The 22,856-nt window shown below is 38.7% G+C and overlaps 1 protein-coding gene across 3 annotated transcripts; it reads right to left on the bottom strand.

Annotated features, from left to right (window-relative positions):
- Positions 1-22,856, bottom strand: LOC115804375 (polycystic kidney disease protein 1-like 2). Of its 3 annotated transcripts, XM_030764780.1 has the most exons (42): positions 22,794-22,856; positions 19,266-22,411; positions 17,534-17,692; positions 17,179-17,367; positions 15,987-16,097; positions 14,871-15,018; positions 14,477-14,706; positions 13,973-14,380; positions 13,747-13,838; positions 13,436-13,583; positions 12,939-13,128; positions 12,387-12,495; positions 11,808-11,940; positions 11,433-11,720; positions 11,204-11,349; positions 10,824-11,006; positions 10,019-10,156; positions 9,786-9,938; positions 9,567-9,691; positions 9,256-9,376; positions 8,954-9,085; positions 8,507-8,732; positions 8,217-8,407; positions 7,292-7,522; positions 6,934-7,035; positions 6,670-6,848; positions 5,952-6,098; positions 5,572-5,771; positions 5,229-5,479; positions 4,839-5,055; positions 4,136-4,605; positions 3,956-4,040; positions 3,679-3,819; positions 3,072-3,257; positions 2,595-2,931; positions 2,257-2,390; positions 2,022-2,149; positions 1,779-1,939; positions 1,242-1,452; positions 747-848; positions 535-666; positions 1-402 (listed from the first exon to the last, which is right to left on the bottom strand). In XM_030764780.1, exons 2-42 carry the CDS (start codon positions 19,630-19,632, stop codon positions 256-258), a joined length of 7,548 nt encoding a protein of 2,515 aa, XP_030620640.1. In that variant the 5' UTR covers positions 19,633-22,411; positions 22,794-22,856; the 3' UTR covers positions 1-255. The 3 variants fall into 3 exon arrangements, with proteins under 3 accessions (XP_030620640.1, XP_030620641.1, XP_030620642.1); XM_030764781.1 differs by lacking the exons at positions 14,871-15,018; positions 17,534-17,692; positions 19,266-22,411; positions 22,794-22,856 and adding an exon at positions 16,364-16,405 and having other exon boundaries at positions 17,179-17,297; XM_030764782.1 differs by lacking the exons at positions 17,179-17,367; positions 17,534-17,692; positions 19,266-22,411; positions 22,794-22,856 and adding an exon at positions 16,364-16,376.

The following is a 22,856-nucleotide window of genomic DNA, read 5'->3' on the forward strand; positions in this document are numbered from 1 at the left end:
TTTATTCATCATTTTCAACGGTGATCACAAAGCTCACTCTCACAAAATCAGTGAAGAAATTTCAGTGAACCTGCATGTCCATGCAGTAAGACAAAGAAGTTAATTACTAAAGCTGAAGATACACATCACAAGTGTTGCTTAAAGCCTGATATAATACATTTCAAATATATAATGAATTTTTGTTTGAAGAAATGTCATGTATTTTCTCATAAATAAATATGTTCTAAATCCAAGGTGCGAGAGAGATGTTAGCAATTAGGATATGACAGAGGGTGTGGTCGTGTGGCCAGTCAGATGGTTCACTTTTATACACTCTTCTGTCTCTTTCTTTTTACACTTGATCCCAAAAAGACTGCAGAGCTTCATCAGCATCAGGTCCACTATCTCTTCCTCCTCAGATGGCTGTGGGGCAGAGAGCTCATGTCAACAAAATGCTTGTCAGTTTGGATAAAAGACAGTTATGGAAGAAAAGCTGCGACATTGAAAAATAAATGAACATTAGCTGGTACAGCCCAAGAAGCCAGTTTATAGTACCTTATGGTGCAGTTGTTCTTCACTGAATGCCACCAGGATGACTGAGATAAAGAGGTTCAGCACCACAAAGGTCATGAAGATTATACAGGAGCCAATGAGGAATGCACCAAGAACTGGATTGTAATCTAAAATCTATAAAAAGCAGGAACACATTAGAAAACTGAAATGGGGGTCATTATTATAAACTGCTGAGCACATTATGATTCACCTACCTCTTCATAGTTGAAAATGCCAAGCTGCAAGCTGACAACGGTTTGGGCCGCGTGTAGAAGAGTTCTGTAGCTGTATAACTTCCAGCCATACATTAGATTGCACTATGAGGAAATATATTAACAATGATTAAGTAAAACAACTGTTAATACTAGGTGAAAAATACAAATGTAATTGTTTTTTAATCAGCCATTGTGCTAGGATAGCAAGCAAGTGGTAAAAAGTTGTAAAGTGTTAGTAGAGTGCGTTAGTAAAATTGTGCTTGTTGGGGACATCAGTTGCATGATGCTGTTGCTTGAAAGATCTGTTAACCTGTTAGGACCAGGAGGGTATTGTTTTTACCTTTCTCCTGCATTTCCAATATGGTATTGATGCAAATCTACTCTTTGCACTAATTCTAGGTTACTTACAGATATCACATTATCCATACTAGCATGATTAAAAACTGTTAAAATATCTCTTAATTGATTAGTAATGGTGAAAGTTATAGACATTACAGCAATGGAGTAGGCCAGGAACATGATAGTCATGACCACGAGGAAGCCAGAGATGTCATTCCAGGCGCGCTGAAGTGTGGCTGTGATCATGTGCAGTTTAGGGTTGAGTCGTAGCAGGTGCCAAAGTTTTATAGTTGCCAGTAGCACGAGGAATGCTATCAGATAGCCCAGAGCTGCATCTGCTGTAGCAGTGTCGTAAAAACTGACAAAACTAGCAAAGAGGCAGAATTTCAGAAAATCCAGAATTAGCCACTCTTGTCACATTTATAAGAACATGATTTAATTTTTATAGACACTAGCCATGAATGTTTCTTCCTTTGTAAAAGATGTAACAATAACATGAAAATGTTAAAAAGAGAATGCTCAGTGTTGTCTCATGTAGTGCTAAAGGTATCGAGGAATTGAGGCAAAAGTTATGCCCATCAATGTAATAAGTTAATATATATGTAATTTATATATATATATGTGTGTGTGTGTATACACTCTGTTTTATCACCCAGATCTCACTCATGGAGCATTTTGTTCTTAATCACTTACTGGTCCTTGTGATTTTGGTAGTATTCCACATCCTGGTTCCCCAGCAATGTCCTCTTGATAAATACAGACAATGCACTCCAACTTAAAATGATGATTGACAGCTCTAGAAGGTTCCACTTGTTACCAAAGTATGCCCATTTCTGCTGCTTCATCAGCTGCACCTAATTTAACAAAAGAAGTTGCTAAGTTACAAGCAAGTCAGAGTTTTATTCTGTACATTTAGGATACCATGCGAAGTCTGACCTGAACAAACATGTAATAAAGGACGAAGATGAAATAGATAACTTCAGATGCCATGACAAATACATGAAAGCCACTTGTAGATTGATAGAGACGGACAGTCTGTAGTTCACTGCGGTACTGGAAGGCACCTATAAAAACAACATAACTATGGTCTTGACAAGGTTTAAAAGTGCACATTAATAATTCAGTTTCACTGGGTTCTCATAATCTAACGATAATGATGATTTTGGCTCACCCACAGCTGTGGTCTCCAACATGAGTGTGACAATACAAAAGAGATTGACGTTTGCATTGTATACGGTGAACTCTGCAAAGATTGCCCGAGTATACATGTCCACCCAGGTGTTGTCGAAAAGATACTGGAGTAAACTGTATAGAACACAGTGCAAAAAAGTGTTTTTTTTTTTTAATTAATGAATCGGCACAGTATTAACTTGATTCATATATTAAGACAGAATGAACTTTTTGTGCCCTAAAAACAACCTTTCTAGACACATGGAGGCAAATGTAAAAGATTTCTCTATCATAGAGAATATCATCCTGTTGATATTCAGTTGATGAATGATGACCCACCTGCTTGCATTTTGTACATCTGGACCCAAGTCTGCCACAAAACCTCCCCCCCGGTACAAAGCCACACCCCCCCAGATGGGATGTGCCCTGAGTCTGGCTTGGGTTTGGTATCGCCAAGGAGTGAAGAATGCTTTAGAGTTATTTAACTCCCCCACTTGGGAGTGATTCCATGCTGGTCCATAAGAGCCCATGTCCTCTATATCCCAGGAATATGGGGCGTGGCAGTCATGAACAGATTGGTGCATGGAACGGGCAATTTTGCAGGAGCTTTTCCTCACCCTCACCTGGCGAAGACGGGCATTGCCAACAAGTTTTGAGTTTCCATCTGTGATGAAGCCTGAAAGATGGTGAAAAAAAGATCACAGACTTTAATGATGCCTTAAGTTGAGAAGATTCTTTAAGTGATTACTTAACAATTTTGCTATTCATGCTAACATTTCTTCAGTAGAGAATGCAATGTGATTCTTAAGCGAATACCTGGATATTGCCCAAAGAGGTTGCTAAGAAGCGTCGTGTTCGCCCAGGTGAACACATCCTTGGGGCTCATACTATCCGAGATCCCATTCCTGAAGCTTTTCATAATGTGCTGATTAAGATAATAAGCATTTGGATCCCGCTGACCATATGCCACCAACAGCAACATCCACAGGAATCCAACATAAACTGTAATGTAAATACAGGTCTCACACCAAAAGCTTGTAAATACCAAACTTAAACAGATTTTGTTATTATTTACATACTTAGGCAAATATAGATTATTTCAGACAGGTTTGAAGTGCACAGCACGGTTACATGTTTACTTTTCACCACTTTATGCAAACTCAGTATGAGCAGAAGTGTGTCTATAGAGGAGGATCATACTCTTCATTTACTTTTAAAACTTTACAGAGCACTTTACAGAAATGAGGCTTAGCTTTAAATGAAGCTAAATATTGGTACAAGACAAGGGGGATCTATTAAAAGTTATTTTGGTAACACAAATATGCACCTGTAAACCATCTTAACTAATAAATAACGTTACATGGATGGGAAATAACAAAAAACTAGTCTTCTCAATGAAAAGCAAGTGAATGCACAGCCTTACTGAGAATCTCTCTAATGAGGGCAAAAACTTTCTTCTCCTTTATCCTGTTGTTTCTCATTCTCTCGATGTCAGTTGGAGGAGGGGGCTGATAAAAGCTACATGTGCTGTCCCTTCTAGCAATCCGTACGGTGTCTGGACCATCTACAGACAGAGGGAAACTTCTTGTTGATGTGTCATAACAAACAGAACTATGCACCTCAAGGCATGAAATACAATGCCTGGCTTTAAGACTTGTATTTTTGGTAGACTACATTTTTTATTAATTTGGTCACATTACCTGTATTAGTAATGGGCACATCTCCATACTCTTCTTGGTCAGGATTTTTTAGCACCAGGGCAAAGAAGACTGCAAAACCAAGCACCTGCGAAGAGAATTCAGCCGTGTATGAATGTATTTAACACTAGACGATTTGAGTTAAAAATAAGATTGTTCTGACAAGATTGTTTGGGTCCTCACTTTTAGGGGCTGTGTAATGAAAAGACTCTCAAAGAATGACACCACCATGGATATGAGCCAGCTGATGGAGCGATCTTTTCCATAAGTAAGCCCGTACATCATGGTGAAGTATGCCGAAACTCCACTGGTCGCAACAACGAGAATCCAACCCACAAATACAAACCACCAGGGTAACCCCTTTTGACAACACTTTTTTTCGTCGACCTCAGCAGAGTCCTCTGCTGGGCTGGGACTGCGAGCAATCTGTTCCCTCCCAGAGCTGGAAGAGAGCTGAGACTCCAGTAGTCCCTTCATGCCCTGAACTTTCAGCACAGCCTGACTGTAACTCTCAGGGTTGGAGAAGCATGATGGTCCCAGAAGCTCCATCTCTTTCTCCACATGCTGCAGCTGTTTGTATAGGTACTGGCTGTAGAGGTTGCATTTCTGAGTGTCACTTGGTATTCTCTCTGGACTGTCACACAGGCTGCTTTCTGTCAACAGAGTACATTACAAACCCTCTTCGACAACTTGGTCATTCCATTTTAGTCTAAATAAAAAGTGATGTGTATTATCAGTATTTTCTTTATAAGACTGAGTTTTGTGGTTTAAATTAGCACCAATGTTTCTGTCATGTCTCATCTGTTTCTATGAGATTTATCAGTGTCTCTAGGCTGAAATCAAAATCTGTAAACCAGTACAGTATAGACAGTACCCGATAAGTTACCTTGCAGATTTACGGAGCCCAAGGAGAGGGCAAGAGATGGCTCCTTTTTGGAGCTGTCAGAATAAAACCCACCGTTGGCTCGGTTCTGTTGCTGAATGATTTTCTCTACCATTGACAGCATAGTGTTGATGTCAGCTGTTTTTCCAGACTCCATCTCTAGCCTTACGGTGGGGCTTTTCATAACCTTAGAGAGTGACTGAGCTATTCTCTTTATGTCCTGTGGAAATGACGACAAGTGGCTACATGTAAGTTATAGATGACGCAGTACACTGAAGTATGCAAATAAAGAAATTTAAAATTGATGTTATGTACCTAAATATATTTCACCACAGAGAACATGCGACTCCATGAGTTAAATTCACTCTAAGATGAGACGAGAGTGGAACCTACTTTGATAACAGCATCGGGTGTGAGCTCTCTGTGATCGCTCTGTGGAGAAGGTGGTTGAGATGGAGACACACGCCCAGTCTTTCCTTGCTTTGTGGGTTCAGTCTTGCCCTGTTGTTTTACAGGTTTCTCAGATTTGTTCTCTCTTGGGCGGACATTTCTGAAGATACTTACAATAAGAAGGTTGATGGGAAACATGATGATGGAGCTCTGAATGCCAATCATCACCTGTTGCCAAGTGAACTCAATGTGACCTTTAGCCAGAAGGGAGACAAAGATGAAATACCAATTGCACAGAGCAATATGTGTACCATGATGTAGTCCATGCAATGTGAGACTGCCATACCTAGGTCCATAGTCTGTTCAGAGGGATCTGTAGGAACGCCCCAGAACATGATGCTGGTCAGCATGGTACACAGCAGTAGAGAGAAACAGCATGATACACGCTGCACACGAGTGAAGTTGCTATTTGGGGGTCGGCTGATCACAGAGAACCAGATATGGCCATCACGGAAATCCTTTACAGTCTTCATGAAGAACAAATTACTGCAAAAGCACATGAGACACACGGTAACTAATAGTCCAGTGTAAGGATAACCATGCTGAAAGGGAGTCTGGCTTGGGTTTGGTATTGGAGCTGTTCTGAAAAGAGAATTAAATCCTAATCTTTGGCACTTATGCTGCAGGCAAAAGCACTGGATTATACACACTTTCTATATGACTCACCTAAACGCTTTCAAGTCTGCCTCTGTTGCTACAGGGAAAACTTTGTCAAGGACACACTCTCCCATATCTATGGACAGCCATGAGCTGCACAGGAAGTGCCACTTCTGTCCGGTCTCCAGGTCCTGTACCATCGCTTTATTAACATACCTGCGCAATAAAAATTATTCATGGACATGCTATTACACTCTACATCAAATTTGTCAACAACACCTTTAAAGTCATAGAATTAAGTCAACTGCATAAACTTCACTCGTTACACTCTGCTTTCAGACTGCTATACTGACCAATGAGCACAAAGACTCTTTTTATGATGTAAATTAATCAAGCACTCAGTTGCTGTACTCTGCATGCAATAGTTTATATCAGTTGTAGCTAACCACATTATTTTTTACTTTTTATTTTTCTTTAATACTTGTGTGTGTATCAAGCCTGATAATTTAGCAGTGGCGCTTGTGCAACAATCAGCTCCTCTATACCTATTTGCTCGGTTTTGTACTCTGTCTGCACTGGAAGCTGCTTTGGATAAAAGTGTCTGAAATTTGAATGAACATAATTGTAAATGTTTCAGGACGTTTGGTTCAAAGTAATTCTACATGGATTTTCTGAGAGAACAGCAAAACCATCACAAAATATGTAAAATATCTAACATGAATATTATGTTTGTAAAAACTTTGCATGTCCTCAAATCAGGCTGAGATTGAAGCCCTAAATTTCTTACCAGGAGGGATGATCTCCTGAGTTGTCATGCCACAGTCTGATCCCCTGTAGCTCTCCAAGAGAAAAAGGTGTCGTCAGAAGAAACATGTCTATTCCTCCTCTTTCAAACACTGGCTTGTCAAGATCAGTCAAGTGATGGGGCTCACTCTCCCCCTCTGTGCCCAGTAAGGTCACCGTTACCTGTGGTAGCAGTGGTTTGTTTGAAACAACAACATAGAAGTTTCATTTTTGAGTTGAAAATGCATGTCAAGCTCTATCTGCTAACCTGAGAGGAGGTCGAAGCTCCACGGCGATGTCCTGTGCTGATGTTCAGCAAGTACCGGTACTCAGCAAGGGGATCATTGTCCCCCAACACTGTCACCTTCACCTTTTAGGAAACATATACTGACATACTCATATTTACTTATATATAGAAATATTTACATACTCTGATATCAAACAGACGGTATCAGCTCGCTGAGCAAACAATGAGGACGATTCTCAGTTTACATAATAAACATACTACTGCCAGTTTTACAGATATATTGATTTTTCTTTACACTATTCAAACATACATATCAAAAAAGACAAAAATGATTAAAAAAGACAGACTGGTGCCTGAATAGTTGGATCCAGAAACTAACCTTGGATGCATCCTGAATATCTTTCCTGCGTGCCCATATGACCACTACAACATAGACAAGAAAGATGGCACCTACAAAACACACCACCACTGGGTTGTTGACAAAGGTGGCAAAGAGCTCAGCGGTGCGAGACACATCCACTAGATTGGGCATGACAAAAAAGGAGCTTCCAAAAAAGGTCAAGTGGTTACATAAACACTGTGTAACCAGTGTGGTGGTGAGAGGACCAACCTGATGAGAGAAGATGGGAAACGCGCAATGTGATTCAACTGACAAACTCATTCACTCTTAAAACAAAGGTTGTTTTCTTAGGAGACTGTCATGTCTTTTTGTGAGATTTCCGGATCTGAGTGTGAAGGGTACTCAAGGCATAGTGTCCTGATGCTTCCCCATATGTCTACCTCTCTACGTGACAGGGGTACCTTGTTGTACCTTGTCTGGATTTTGTTCCACTGACACACAGTCGTTACATTTTATTACCAAATCTTCTACACTTTACTCACACCCAGTTTACTGGAATGGTCATTTCATAATTATTTTGTGGCTGCATGCATCCCTATGTCCAGCAGATCAGCCTGATTCCTTTAAGCCAGTCATGGCACTGAGTTAGAAGAGAATATCTGTCCCGGTCCTTGTCTGAATCCAGTTCTTCTCAGTGTTTTTTCCCCTCTGATCTAAGTGAACATTTCCTTGGGACTGCTGCCTTAATCTTACTTACTCTGAGCTTCTTCAAATAACACTGAAAAAGCTATCCTGCGGATGCCTTTTTTTACAGATGGACTAATGCCACTGCACTTAGCTAAATCATGTGTCTCATTAGTATTTACATATCACATTGCTACAAAGTATAACAGAAAATTTTATATGGGTTTTTTTGGGGTTTTTTGGTAACGATGACTGTGAAATGACAGCTCCTTGAGCTCACCCGACAGCCATAGTCACTCCAGTTGGTCTTGCTCTCATCCCAGTACTTGCACTGAGCAGCAATGGATGTGATGAAAACAGAGGTGTTAGTGGAGTTCACCCCTGCTTCAACAACAGGTCTTACAAGGAGGTAGTACACTCCTACTTCTACTGTCATATCACCTGGACCCAGCACCCATGTGTATCGCTCCTCTGTATTAAACAAACACAAATAAGCAGAGAAGCATACTCTTAGTCTTTCCAAACAGAATGCATGTAAAATATATGATTCCTTATCAGTGTTTTGACTACCTAGTGAGCTGCCCTCTTGAGGCATTTGAGTCTGGGCTTCGTAATATGTCTCATTGGGGTAGTTCTGAAAACCCAGCGACAGATGTAAGGCTGTCTCTTCTGTGGGCTCTAGCTTCAGCACCAGAGACGTGTTTGGTGTAGTCACGTTGATCATCAATGTGCTGAAGTTTCCCAGGTCCAGAAGTGTACTGTTCACCTCTACAGTCTCTACCCGTGGTAAGAGAATCTGAGATTTGGAAAACATTGATACACATTCAGGATTAGCCTCTATAAAAACTAATTTCTTTCCAGAAATTTCTACATGTGGAATAAATCTGATAAAGATGCTCCATCTCTAGCATTATCAGTTTCCTAAACCATTTTGAGCATGAAGGAAATATCAATAACTTTAAAACTATTTCATATCAACTACTTTAAAACTGTTTCAAAAGCTATTACTGTGCTGACCTCAATCTCCTCAGGAAGGTTTGTTACTGGGATGAGGGAGCCATTTTCTGTGGTGAGGGAGAGACCCCCAACTGCACCACTGATGGGCTCCCCTTCACTCCAGGAAAAAGGGTTTATTCCAAAACTCATCATCTGTATGAAATATAGTAAAAATCAGCTCAAGAAAATAAAGAGGATATTATATAAAATATAACTCCACTTTCAACCCAAGCAGACTAACCTTCAATGTATCAGGTATAATTCTCTTTGTATACACACACACACATACACACACACACTTCTGGAATATATCTCTTTCTTACCCGGACATCTACTGGCTCTCTCATAGACATGATTTCAGCACCCAACGCGGGGAGGGTGAAGCTTGCAGCACTGCTGTTCTGGATATTGAAGGACTGCTTGTGAAGGTTATCTGGTGACATTCTAAGTAGGGCACCATACATTTCAGAACACGTGATAATTTAAAAAATGTAGCACGTTAACATATGCATTTTCAACATAACATAGATTTTATTTAGCTTGGACACACATCTATAGCCTTATCTATGACCAATTTTGTTCTTATTTTTAACTGAACTTATCATCCCACATATTATTGTACATGTGTCCTCACCTATTGACATACACACTGATCTCAGGGGTGTTGAGGACAGCAGGTTCCTGGTTTGGCTTTTTACCAGCCAACAGGGCATTCTGTACATTCTCCATCGAGTCGAGTAAAAATGCAGAGATCTCGTTCTTACACATATGAAGAGAGAAAATCGAAGAGGTTTAATCTCTTTTTTTTTTCCTAAATTAACATTCACTTTCAAATTCACTGACAGTGAAGTACCTGTTTGTCTGTTTTTCCAGACACCTTGAGGATGTTTCCAGCAGCTTCAACAATAGGTGTTGTCACTTCCAACATCTGCTCGGTGTCCACCTCCTCAGAAGTCATCAGTGCAAGAGACTCGCTAAGGTTTGCTAGTAGAGAACTGGCCTGCACCTGTGGGTAGAAAACATGAATAACATGACACAATCATGACACAGTCTTGATCAAGGTCTTCAGGAAGTATTCTTTCATACCTGAGCAGCTGTTGTTAACTCATCACCCTGTTCAGTGAGGCTCAATAAAGTTCCAGCAGCCACTTGCACCTCCATGGGATTCCTGAGGGGGGCACCATTTATGACTTCACCCATATTTGACAACATCTCCTCCCGGAGCTTCAGAGAGAACAGAATAATGGTTTGACCATAAGCAAATCATGCCAATTAAAGTGAGAGGATGCCCTGCAAAATGATCTGATGGGGGATACAGATTTTATCTAGATTACCAGTGGACTGAGACTTGATCCACTGGGTGGATTTTGACTTGGCAAAAAATTGGATGTATATATAACCAAGACAGTTTGTTTAGTCTTCAAATAATTGCTCAGTCAAAATATTTCATGAAATGCCAACAAAGTGTTTTGCTTATTTTTGATTGCACAGATTCACATGTGTATGAACTTGAAGCACAGGAGAAGTCATAACGAAGTTCATGGTGGTAATGTTTTTTTCTATCAAAGATATGGTTAACATTCCGTAGTCAACTAAAAGAAGTAGTGAGGGACAGAAGAAACTCATTTTAAACTTTTTCTTCCACACAGTAGACTTACACAACCACTAAACTAAAATGATACTCCTTTTATAGCCCTTTATTATGTTCATATCGGTAACGATTGGCCTTATAGAAGAACATTTTATTTTTATCTTAACTTTCTCTTACTTTTTTCATGACGTGGTCTCATGCAGTGCTACATCAGATTCAGCAACCACTTGCAACTTCAGAAAATTGGCTTAAATGATCCGAAAATGACATAAATGAGAAGAAACTGATTCCTTTTCTCACCTGTTCTCTTGCATTTTTTTCTTGCTCATCAGTGGAGTTCCCATTCAGCCTGTCAGAGACAGACTGGTATATTTGTGCCAATGATGCCCCAGTAAGCTGCCCACTCTGCTGCAGCTGTAATACCTGATTTGACACAATGTTCTGCAGATCCTGCACGGTGGATCCCAGGCTACTGTCTCCAACCTGAAGTTATTATCAAAGTAAAAACAGAAATCTTAAAGGTTAAATAGCTACTTATAATGTTTCCAGACAGCAATGAAATAAGGTATGGTAATGCAAAGTGTGGTGGTGAAACATGGTAAAGTGTTAAACTGGCACACACTTTAAAATTCAAGGATTTTTCTATAAAATGTTCTAGTTTGTACTTGTTGAGAACAAACCTGCACAGATAAAGTCGTGTTAATGGTTTCTCCTGCTGTATTCTCAACGGTAGCAACCAGAATGAGAATTTTATTGTTGTTTATGTCTCCTTTAGGGAGGAAGAGTAAACTCCCCACTGGTTCATTACCACTGGACAAGTAATTACCTGCAGTACAGAACATTAACATTGACCTATGAAAAACTTACTTAGCAGAAGGCTGATGGAGAATCATTTGCAGAGAATCTTACCATTGGCAGTACTGAAGCTGTATGTGCATGGCCCAGCTGTACAGAAGAATGAAACTGGTGTGCAGGTAATGGTAAAAGGGGAGAGGACATCTCCCACAGATGGGGAAATGTCACAGGAAAGTTGTCTTACAGGGGTTGGAGATTGGTAGGGACTTGTCTGTGATGCGGATGCAGTGGAAGGCCTGAGTGATGGTACTGTCGGGGACAATGATGTTGGTGATACAGATGTGGATTCAGTAAACAGTGGAATTGTGAATGTGTCATAGCCTGATCTGTCACCCTGTGTGCCTAAAAAAACAGATTTAAAACTTGTTAGTACGCCCATATCGATGTGCAACAATTTTAAAATATTTACCAAAATTTCCCTGCACATACCATAAGCCACCACCTTGATATTTTGCTGTGCAGCAGTCAGAGTGTTGCTTGGCACTGTGAGCGAGCTAACATCTTGGCCTTTACTTATTAATTGCTTTATGTTGCTGTCAGCATAGCAGGTGCTTAGGGGACCCTAAAAGAAAGAATTATAAATATCAACATAAAGCTTTCTTATTCATCAGTCCAATGTTCAAAATAGATTAATTACATTTCTCTGGAGAAATTTCTCCAACTGATTTCAATAAATGTACTGTTAGAAGTTTAGGGACTGTGAAAGTGACACTGAAGGTCATTTAAAGAGGACTTTTTACCCATTTTATTATTAACAACATTTACTTCTTTAAAGTACACATGCAATTTACAGGTGTTGACTGTCCAGAGCAAAATATTCTCAGTTATGTTATATGTCTTTAGTGCCTACATTGTCACAATATTTCAAGGGAGGTAGCTCTTTTTAAATGCTCTCATAATTACATTTACTCTAGTAAATTTCTGGACCATGGTAACACAAGAAATAATTACAACAATCAATTAGTTGAATGCTGTTAATTATTGTGAATGCAACCGAAATCCACCTACAGAAACCGCAGAAGTGTCCTCAAAGAACCAAAATATTTTCTGACAACCTTCACAGTCCAGTTGTAGATTAACACCGCTGTTGACATTCACTGGATCACAGTTGGCACATCTAGAGAAATGGGGACATTGAACACCTCTGAAAAGTCTGAGTGCAGTGTGCCTACGACCATAAATGGAATTTGCATTTGAAAGATCAGCTTCCTTGCATCATGCAATAGAGGGCCTGCTCTTCACCCTTAGCAAAACACTCAAAAAGTTAAGTTGTCAATAAGATGCAGTCATGTTTGTTATTTGAATGTCTCTAGTAATAATAGTAATAGTAATCTAGTAATTTCAGTTCTAGTAATCTAGTAACTGAGACATGACAAGGATTCCTAGAGTACTGGTGTACTGACAAGAACATGCTAATGTTACGAATGCATCGTAATCTGGATTCTTTCTGAAATATGGCCTGTGCCTTGTCAGGTCAAACTAAAAGCCTAGTTATAAACAAACCACTGATAGCTCTTTAAATCTGAGACATAGGGGTAATGTAGTCTCCTCCACTCTTACCTTATTCTGACATTTATATCTGCTCCTGGAGTAACAGTGATACATTTGGTTGCTGTTTGTGTCTCTCTATTCCCAACTCGTCTTGTGGCAGTCACAGAGTACAATGAAAACCTGAAGGGCTGTGGAAGACAGTCTGCAGAAATCACGTGACTCTCCTGTGTTGTGCTGACCGGACAGTGACAGTTCTCACCTATTTACAGAAGCACAAGCCAAAAGATTTAAGTACATCATAATTCATGCTTAATGTTCATACTTCAAGTTACAAAGACAAATATTTTCCAGTAATAGAGTCACATAAATCAAAAATTAGCAAATTCTAAAGAATTCTTGTCTACAGTCTAAAATCCTCCAGAATCTAGAATTCTTGTCTAGAATTTATCGTCTACAGATGAACTTACTGCAGCTTAAGATGAATACCACACATTTACTGTGGCTATGGATGAATATAATACATTTTCTACAGCTAAAGATTAATTAAATAAATTTAACAAACTTACTGCAGCTCCAGGAGAATGTAAACAGATTTGGATTCCCCTGAAGTCCATTAAGTTCTAAAGTAACCTCGTTAGTGCCAATGGCTGGATTCTGTGGATTTGCTCTGATTTCCAGGTTATCATTTCTTTGGACTCTGAGATGCTCTCCTGTCTGATTTAGTAGAAATATTTGTTAGATTACTCAAAAAAATTGATTGATTTATGGTAAATGTTTTCTCTTAGAAGTCACAACATTATTTTCAGGGAGGCGAAAAGGCATTCTCAGAAAAACAGACATATACAGGCACTTGTTTATCAAAGATATGGGTACATACTGAATTCCTGTAGCATCTCACTCTTGTGTTTCCTGCATCTACATCCATAGCTGAAAAAGCATTCCATGCCCTGACCTTGACCTGTAACATTCCTATAATGACAAAGTTTTTCAAATTAACTCAAAAATATGAAAAAAAAAATATTATATATAAAATATATAAAAATAAAAATATATTAGCAATAAAGAAAAAAAAACCTACTGTAACTGCCAATGGACTGCATTACCTCTGATTCTGTTTGGAATGGTAAAAAGTTGCATGCTGCCATTTTGTATCTCTCTCATTTCAGAGAAGCTTTGGTTGCCCCCCAACACTTGGAAGAGCAGCTGTGCAGGAGCGCCACGATCCATTGAGACGTTAACATACAGCTCTGAGACCGGGCACTGAATGTGCTCTGACATAACTGAACCTGTCAAGCCTTCCACTGGCTCTACCAAGCACAATTTCAGTGCTAAAGAAACATCCTCAGCTGTCACCCCATTTGAGGCTACCACATTCAGTTGGTGGCAGCCAATGCCCAGCTTCTGCTGGACATCAGGATTCAAGGTGATGTTATGAGGAATTATTCCTCTGATAGCAGATGAGGTGGCCAAAACTGTCTCACCATGCTGGATTTTGTAGGTGATATTGGTTCCTGATGGAAGAAAGAGAGTCTGTTTTTATATGGGCATAAAATGTGTTGTGCCTTGTGGCATACATAAGTATGAGACGGCAAAAAAAAAATCTTTACCTCCATCCAGTTCAACCTGGACTGTCATCAGGCTACCATAGAGGGCCATACAGTTATCACTGCTCATTGACTGGTTCATGCTGTAGCATCTAACAACACCAAATTCACCCAACTCTTCTTGGATGGTGATCATTTTCTGGGCCGTCACGTGCCATTCGCTGGTGGTACATTCAACCCCAACTGTGTAGACTCCTGCATGGTTGTACTTATGTATGACACTACTTTCCAACCTAAAAATGACAGGTTGAAATAAGAATTTATTTCAGTATGACTCATTATTTTGTTCTAGGTGTGGGCATGATGTTTGTAAGACATTACTGAGAGCTAAATTAGATGAATTATTTAATTGAAGGAAAGGAGATAGTGATTGAGATCATGATGGAGTGTAACTCACTCTTGAGGAATGTAGGGGTCAATCGTGTGCCCATCTCCAGCACTCAAAGTGCACGAGAGGTTACCTTGAAAAGGGTGCAGTAGCCACTTGATTGTAATGGTTACATTGTCAAAGACAGCAGCAAGCTTGCTCATGATTAAGTGCAGTCCTGTAATATAGTACAACCAGTTATTCAACATCATTCATCATTAAGCAAAAATATAAAAACCTGCAGTAACACACAAACCTTTAAAAACAAAGGTATATTGTTATATAAATATTGCTTGGTTTTTTTTGTAGTTCAGTCTGATAATGAATTTACACTCTTAAAAACATTGAATAGTATTGCTGTGAATTACGACGGATAGTCTCCTGGAATTACATGAAACACAGTTTGTCCTGAACACTGAGGGGAATGAACAAAAACTGGACAGAAAGGTTTTTTTGTTTGTCTGTTTTTTTTAATTGTGTTTGCCATACTGTGGTGCTTTTGGCAATTTCGTTATACCATCAAGACTGTGAACGGTACATAAGAGTTAGTAGATAAGAGGACAGCTATGTGTGAGTCATGCGAGTCATGCAGACAGGCACGTATTTCTGTGTTCAGGTGATTGGTCCAAGGTCATGAAAAAGTCAGTACACTAACACGTGCATGGTTCTGATGTAACTGCTCATTTTCAGGTAGAAATCTATAGTAAAAACTGTTGCAGGTTACCAATTCAAAGCAAATATGTCTGTGATATGCACAGTACTTTCAGAAAATCTACACCCCTCTGAATAATTTAATATTTTGCTATGCTAGTGAAGTGGACCTTTTAGCTCATGCCTTCATTCACATTTTTTTGGGACAAAAAATGTTTTGCTGCTCTGCAAACAGTGTTAAGATCTGGATTTGGAGCTATGTTTACTGTTTTCTGTTTTTTTAATACATAAATGTTTTAAAACAAAAATTTAAAACAAAATTTCATTACCTCTAGTTATTTTTTTTCTTTTATGAGGTTTAAAAAAGAATGGCAAAAGAAAGGAAACAATTACAGGCAACAACAGCAACACAGATTTCACAGTTATTGCATTGCGGTGCATTATACTAAGCAGCAAATGCTGTCTGAAACTGAATTTGAGATTAAGTGCACTGACCATCTTTGCAGTGATACTCCACAGACAGGTAACTTCCCAGGCCCGGGCAGGGTTCTCCAAAAGATGCCACATCTGCAGATGCCTGACAAACCTGCAGCCCATGGCAGTGTTCTGGTAATGAAAGAATCATTAACAATAATTATAACAATGACATGACAGTTACTTGCATCGAGTGCACCATTTTTTCAGCAATATAACTAAAGCTACAGCGACATGAATATGACAAAACCACATAACAACATAAAACTGTTCGATATTTTTTGTTATTATTATTGTCATTATGGTTGACCAAAGGATTTGAAAATGATCATTTACAGATTGTTCAAATAGAGTGATTCTGAATAATTATAACAGCCCACTGAAGGACTGAAACTTACTTTAGTAATATCACTTTCATACACTGGTAATGCATCAAAGGGCTGAAAGTAGTTTTAGAAACAATATGAAACAACATAAACCATGAAAACAGATCCTCATGATACCATGCATTCTATGTTTACCATCTCTACGAGTAACATTACTTGCTCAATTCGGGACAAACAAGCTTATATGCACTAAAAAGTGTTCATTGTTTGAATGCCTCTGTAAATATTTAAGTCCATTAGTATGTTTGGATTTCATTTCTCCCTCATGCTATCAAATGCATGCAATCTGAAAGCGTTATGTTATGGCTTTGTTATTTAACATGCTACAGCCCAGAGGACTAATGCAACTATTGTGGTTTACGTAATAGGCTGACATCTGATCACTTTATTGAAGCCGTATTGTCTGTGCAAGTTCAATAAATATTATGTTTTGTGTTTAGCTTTAAGCAAAATGTTTCTAGAAAGTGATGCAATATGTAATTTTTTTCTCATTGAGTGCCTTGAAGTTTAAGTTCATATTTTTATTGCGCATTAGTATTATCCAGTGGGTGACGTCAGATTTTCTAATAGAGGGACAGTATCTAAGTTGTTTGGAGCTCAACTACTATTAAGAAACAGTCAAGATGATAATTATAGCAATAATATTTCTTAAAATAACATGAAATCATATTTTATAATGGCCTCACAAGATATCTGTTTCAAAGAGTGTAATATTGCATTTGATTATGAAGAAAGACAAAAAATCAGATTACAATGTAGAAAACAGACAGCAATAAGAATGATTAAAAACATTAAGCCCTTTTTGTCATTTCTGACTCACTTCATACCTGTCACTATTTCTACCACATCCACCCAGCTGCACTCCTCCTGTGAGGATGAAACGGCAGCTGAGGTGCTGGCCCTGCAGTAGTGTACTGTCTTCCTGCCGTAGAAGCTGTCATCAATCTCTATCACCTGCCCAGAGCCACACTGTAGTGTAGCGTTGTGGTCCACACAAGCCAGAGATTGCCCAGACTCTGATGCAATGTGAAAAAGAGTACATAAGAAGTAATATCCAGCTTTTAGTATGAATAATGTCTGCCACATATTTATACAACAATACATTGATGCTTTTTCTCATAACCTCTTGTTTATAGATTTGAATGGGTGCTAACACACACACACACACACACACAAACTAACCAAATTCACAGATGAAGTACAGCTCTTGGCTGCAGTTGGCTGTTGCCTCCCACTGATATCCAGAATTGCTCAAGATATAACCACAGCCAGCACCCATCGCTGGCTCAGTGACCCAGTTGGAATAGCTGACATCGGATCCATCCAGCCAGGATAGGGGACCTAAGGGTACGGCATATACACAGCACAGCAACTGTATCAGTAACAAGCTGGGCCAGCGAAGTCAACTGAAATGTCACATACAGTCTGTAACAGAAGCATTAGAAAACTAGCCAAAACATTTTATTGAATTTTCTGCTGTCTTACAGGTGCTGGAGAATGTTACATATTTAAACTTCAAAAATAAAATGTATCAAGAACAAACACAGCTAAGAATTGCTGTACAGGACGTCATACTCAGTAGATTTGCTCCACTTGTTCTTCTGGTCTGGTTACACACCTGTTTTGAATAGGATTGCCTTACAAATACATGTGATGGTCTGAAACTGCAGGGGCATTACAGTCTTCCTCTTCAAAGAAGAAGAACTATTCATCTTGGATATAATCTCTGTCACGGCACCTGCTCTACAACACTTACAGCTTCCAAAGGAACTTAAAACAGTCACTAATACTTGTGACTTGATCAAAAATAGGTATATCTTTCACCAGTTAAATCCAGTGGTTCATCATAACATTGAGCCATCATAACAAGAAAGTATATTCTGCTCCAACCTATATGAATAAATCACTCCAGAAAAGAACCAAAAACCATTTACTAAATCTTGATAATTTCTCAACACATTTTTTTCTTTTTAAACAAATGTGTAGATTCTTGGTAGTGCAACATAAAATCTGTTTTAAAAAAAATCTCCATTCTCCTATGGTAAGGTACATGCTCTACAGTTTCATGTTCAAAATGTCCAAGCGGCTGAGGTAGAGATGTCACACAACAAAAGGAAACCACGTCAATGTGCGGGTGATAAAGGCTGCTCCTTTGTGAGAAGAATAAAGAGTCTTTGTCTTTGTAAACCAAAGGCAATTGTAATGTATTATTTTGAATGTCTCTGTGAATGAGATAAGCCTTTCTTGACCACAGCTTACTGCCAAAGGGATATATCCAGGGACAGTGCCTGAGTAATTGCAAGCAATGATTTAACCTGTGCATACAAAGGGCAAAACCCACAAGAGAATCATTGGTTTGGATAGTCTGCACATTTTCTGTCCATCTTAGTGTGCAAATGTTGACTGATAATGATATGATAAAGAAAAAATGGACAAGACCATTTTATTTGGAAATTAATGTTTTCTAGATTTTTGCAGGAAGTCTTCAAAACAGTCTGATTAACATTTATATTCCAAGTCTTGTATTAACTTGTACTCTTCTTGTCTCATATGACAGAAAAGAAAAAAGGACAATAAGAACTAAACAAAATATTCTTGGAGGTACATACACTGCAAACCAATTAAAAAGCTGGTTCACCAAAGGATAACAAGGACATATAGATGTGACACAACTAGCATTTATTACTAGATTATAACTCCAATAAAAAATAGGAAAAAGGTATATCTATTTCATTGCTTGATACACAAACACACTAAAGTTCTAAACAAACACTAATTTATGTACAGAACACTTCTGTTACTCTGTGACACCAACGTGACAGTCTCTTTTTTAAAATTTAATTTAATTTAATTTAATTTAATTTAATTTAATTTAATTTAATTTAATTTAATTTCTTTACTGTTTCAGTCTTACCTTCAGTAGCAGTGGAGTCCAGTGTGAGGTTAACAGAAATAGGTGCCAGTCCCAGCCACCAGTTCTGTTTTGGCTGTAAGTGTCGTTGGAGGAACTGTTGCATCTCATCATTCAGAATAAAGGCCAAGTGTCCACCACCCCGCTCACACCAGGCCTGAGCACTAAGGAAAGTGTGCTGCAGAGTCACAAATTCATAGCAAGACCCATCAAAGGCCTCCTGGTTCTCAGGGCACAACAGACCCTCAGAATCATCTTGAGCACAAACTGATAAAACATGCAGAGTCACTACCAGTAGCAGCGTTGAATGACTGTGTTTGCTCATTTTAACCCGCTGCCCACCAACTAACTGTGGCAACCTGGTGTTCATCCATATTTAAAAGGTAGTGACGTCAGTGCCCCAAACGACACTCTAATCTCACCAAATGTCCTGCTAACTCCCCAACAATGGGCTGGCCGCCTGACTGCCAGGCTTTGTCCTGTTGCCTTGGAAGTATTATTCCTCACCAACAGTCTGTGGCACACAAACAATAATAGGGTCGTCTGACCCCTGTGCAAATACACAAGGAGTAATCTATAGGCTTGACAGGATGCTATTCAAGTTTAATCACGCTGCCTGCAGAAAACGATAAGCCACTTCAATGAGTGATAAACTTGAGACATTATCATCAATAATACTAGTCAAAGATTTAACGCCATTTGTCTTTGACACTCTGCAGTGACCATTTCATTTCAAGCAACAGTTGTACCTCATTCAAAGGTATATTTTCTGTACTGTAGCTTAATCATCTTTTAAGAGATGATCTTGTGAAAAGAACATACATTGTTTAAGGCAGTATTGTAAGTACTATTACTTTTTAGTTTTGCTAGTGAAGTAAATGCTGCGTCATAAGCTTTTTCAAACACTAATTTTATTTGGCAGGCTGAGTTTGGAAGATCGAAAAGAATCAAAGTCTGTTCAGTGTCTGTTAGTGTGAAATTTGACCAGGCAGTACATGTCTGTCGGTGACTATCTAAATAGCTGTAAAGTCTTGAAAAACTTATCAGGTCATAATTGGCTGGGTTAATGACTGACTGAGAAATGAGCACAGGTAATACCATTATCGTCAACACAGAGAAACACCTTACACCTACAATACTCATAAACTCTGCTCTCAGTCCAAAGTATAGATCTAGTCCTGCAATAAAAAGCCAGAATATGTGAGTGGCAAGTAAATGATCATACTATAATAGCAATGCAAATAAAGTTATATGCATATTTCAACAACAAAAAAATCCTTTTATACAAAGAGGAAAAGAACATCGGCAGAGTATAAACAAACAGGCCACCCTCAAGATAAACATTGTGTAATACTGTGACACAGATTTTTGTGACCTGGTGTTCTTACAGAACTAATCAAAACTGAATCTACATATACCTAGTAAATTAATAACTGGCACACAAAGTAACAGTAACAGTTTTCAATACATGTTACAACATTATTTTCCAAAGACTGCAAACTGTATTGGTAAATAAACAAAAATATATGACATTCCAGAGGCCAACTGAAGAATTTTGTCATCAGTAGTCCACAGTAAACAAACTGGCTCCAACAGCACACTTCCAGTTTTTAGATTCAGATTTCTTTTGATATTCATGCTGATTTGAAACACACATGGGTAACTGCCAAAGTAAAAGGAACATCAACACAAAGTATCTTAATCTAATCTTAATCTTAATCTTAATACCTTGATAAGGTATTGGGCCTTCACAAACTGCAATATATACTGCAAATAACTTTACAGATTCTTCAAGTGCCCAAAAGTGTGTTGGATGGAATCAATACCATGCTTTCAAGAAAAATTCTATCGTTTGGCGCTTTTTGTTTGATGATGGTACAAAATATTGTCTGAGGATACATTTCCATACTGCCCGTTCGAGATCATACAAGCTGAAATCTGGTGAATGAAACATCCATGGCATATGGTTTACACTCTGGATATGTTTTTACCCAACACTCAACAGGACCGTAATGCTTCACCACTGGAACTAGGTGATCACACTTAAGGGGGTTTATTTATTTAGTTTTATTTACCTTGCCCTGCAAGGATTGAAGACTATGGCAGGAAAATGACAGAGATACTGGAATTCTTTTCTGTGGAAAATAAACAACTGAGCGTGTAATTTTCTTTTTCCACATGCCCCACACACACTTGGTAACAACAGGGTAAAAGATGACTGTTCTGCCATATGACTTTATCCACTGCAACATAGGCCACTGCCTGAATGGTGCACTACTTCACTCACAAGGGAGCATTTGTGTTTTTATGCATTTTAGGGTTTTATGCATTCCAACTCACACCCAGGATCCTTCTCTGTGCCTTTCTCAGTTGAGCGTTCACCTCGTGCCCTGGGTTGTTGTTTGCTATTGACTGATTGAGAGATGTTCCTTGCATCTCAAAACAATGTACAAATAACACAATCAAAGAATATGCACTTTTGACACACTTCGTTGTCTACATCTTTTCCTCAGTTTTGTAGCCCAAGAACTCCTTTGACATCTTACCTCATGAGACATTAGCAACCTCAGCAATGTTCATCACTGACGATTCTGCCAGTTGTACCCCTACACTCACTGCTCTTTCAAAGTTACTTTGATCTCTTTAGATAATATCATAGTTGCAAAATGAATGGGACACTAGGCCTTTCCAGGCCAGTTGCATGTTAATATCAGCATAAGCTACGCGTATACCTGTTTATACACCACCTTCAGCATGATGCTTAGATGTGAATTGCTTAGCTGTGTTGATGTACTCCTCCTAAATTCTTTGTATCCCTTATACACTCAACCTTTCCTTTATTTTGAAAGCTATTTGTATGTAATGTGGGTTAAAGGTTACATAACATAGACTTCTCAGAGCACATCATACTTATCATTACTTTACAGGATTATCAGACAAAGGTCTCTAAATATCTTAAATGGTGATTTACAACATTGCTCTTAACATAATACATATAGACAATGTTGATAATGTAATTATGTGCAGTGTTTGCATAGCATTAATGTACAGATAACAGATAAGATACTTCAACCTGTTTTTTCCTGCGATTGTAAGTTTCTGTGTTTCATAAGCAGGCTTGACTTCCCTCTGCCTTTTTTGTAGGTCAGCTGGTATAGAGTGGGAAACATTTAGTCAACAAATTAGCTTAGGAGAAAGAGCAAATCAAATTCATTCGGAAGAAAGGTGAATAACTAATAAAAAAACTGACATCTCCTGAAGACTTAAAATAAAAAGAGGCACATCGTGGGAAGCAAACAATTCCACGAAAGGCTTGCAAACAAATACACCAATCAAGAAATGATAATAAAACAGTAACTCTAAGAAACAAATTTAAAGTTCATTGATAAATAGAACATTAGCATTTATTAATTAGAATCCACAAGTGCCAAACGACAAAATTGTATGATCAAGTGCAGTGCCGTGTCGGAGATCAACACCGTGTTTATCATGTGGTACAGTTATGTAAGGCGGCAACGTAATTTCACTCACAGATAATCTTACAGCCGTGCAGTATGAGGTTGTCTGAGATGACGTGGGGGTCTAAGATAAAAG

The sequence above is a fragment of the Chanos chanos genome, chromosome 2 (assembly GCF_902362185.1).
Source record: "Chanos chanos chromosome 2, fChaCha1.1, whole genome shotgun sequence".
NCBI classification, from domain to species: domain Eukaryota; kingdom Metazoa; phylum Chordata; class Actinopteri; order Gonorynchiformes; family Chanidae; genus Chanos; species Chanos chanos.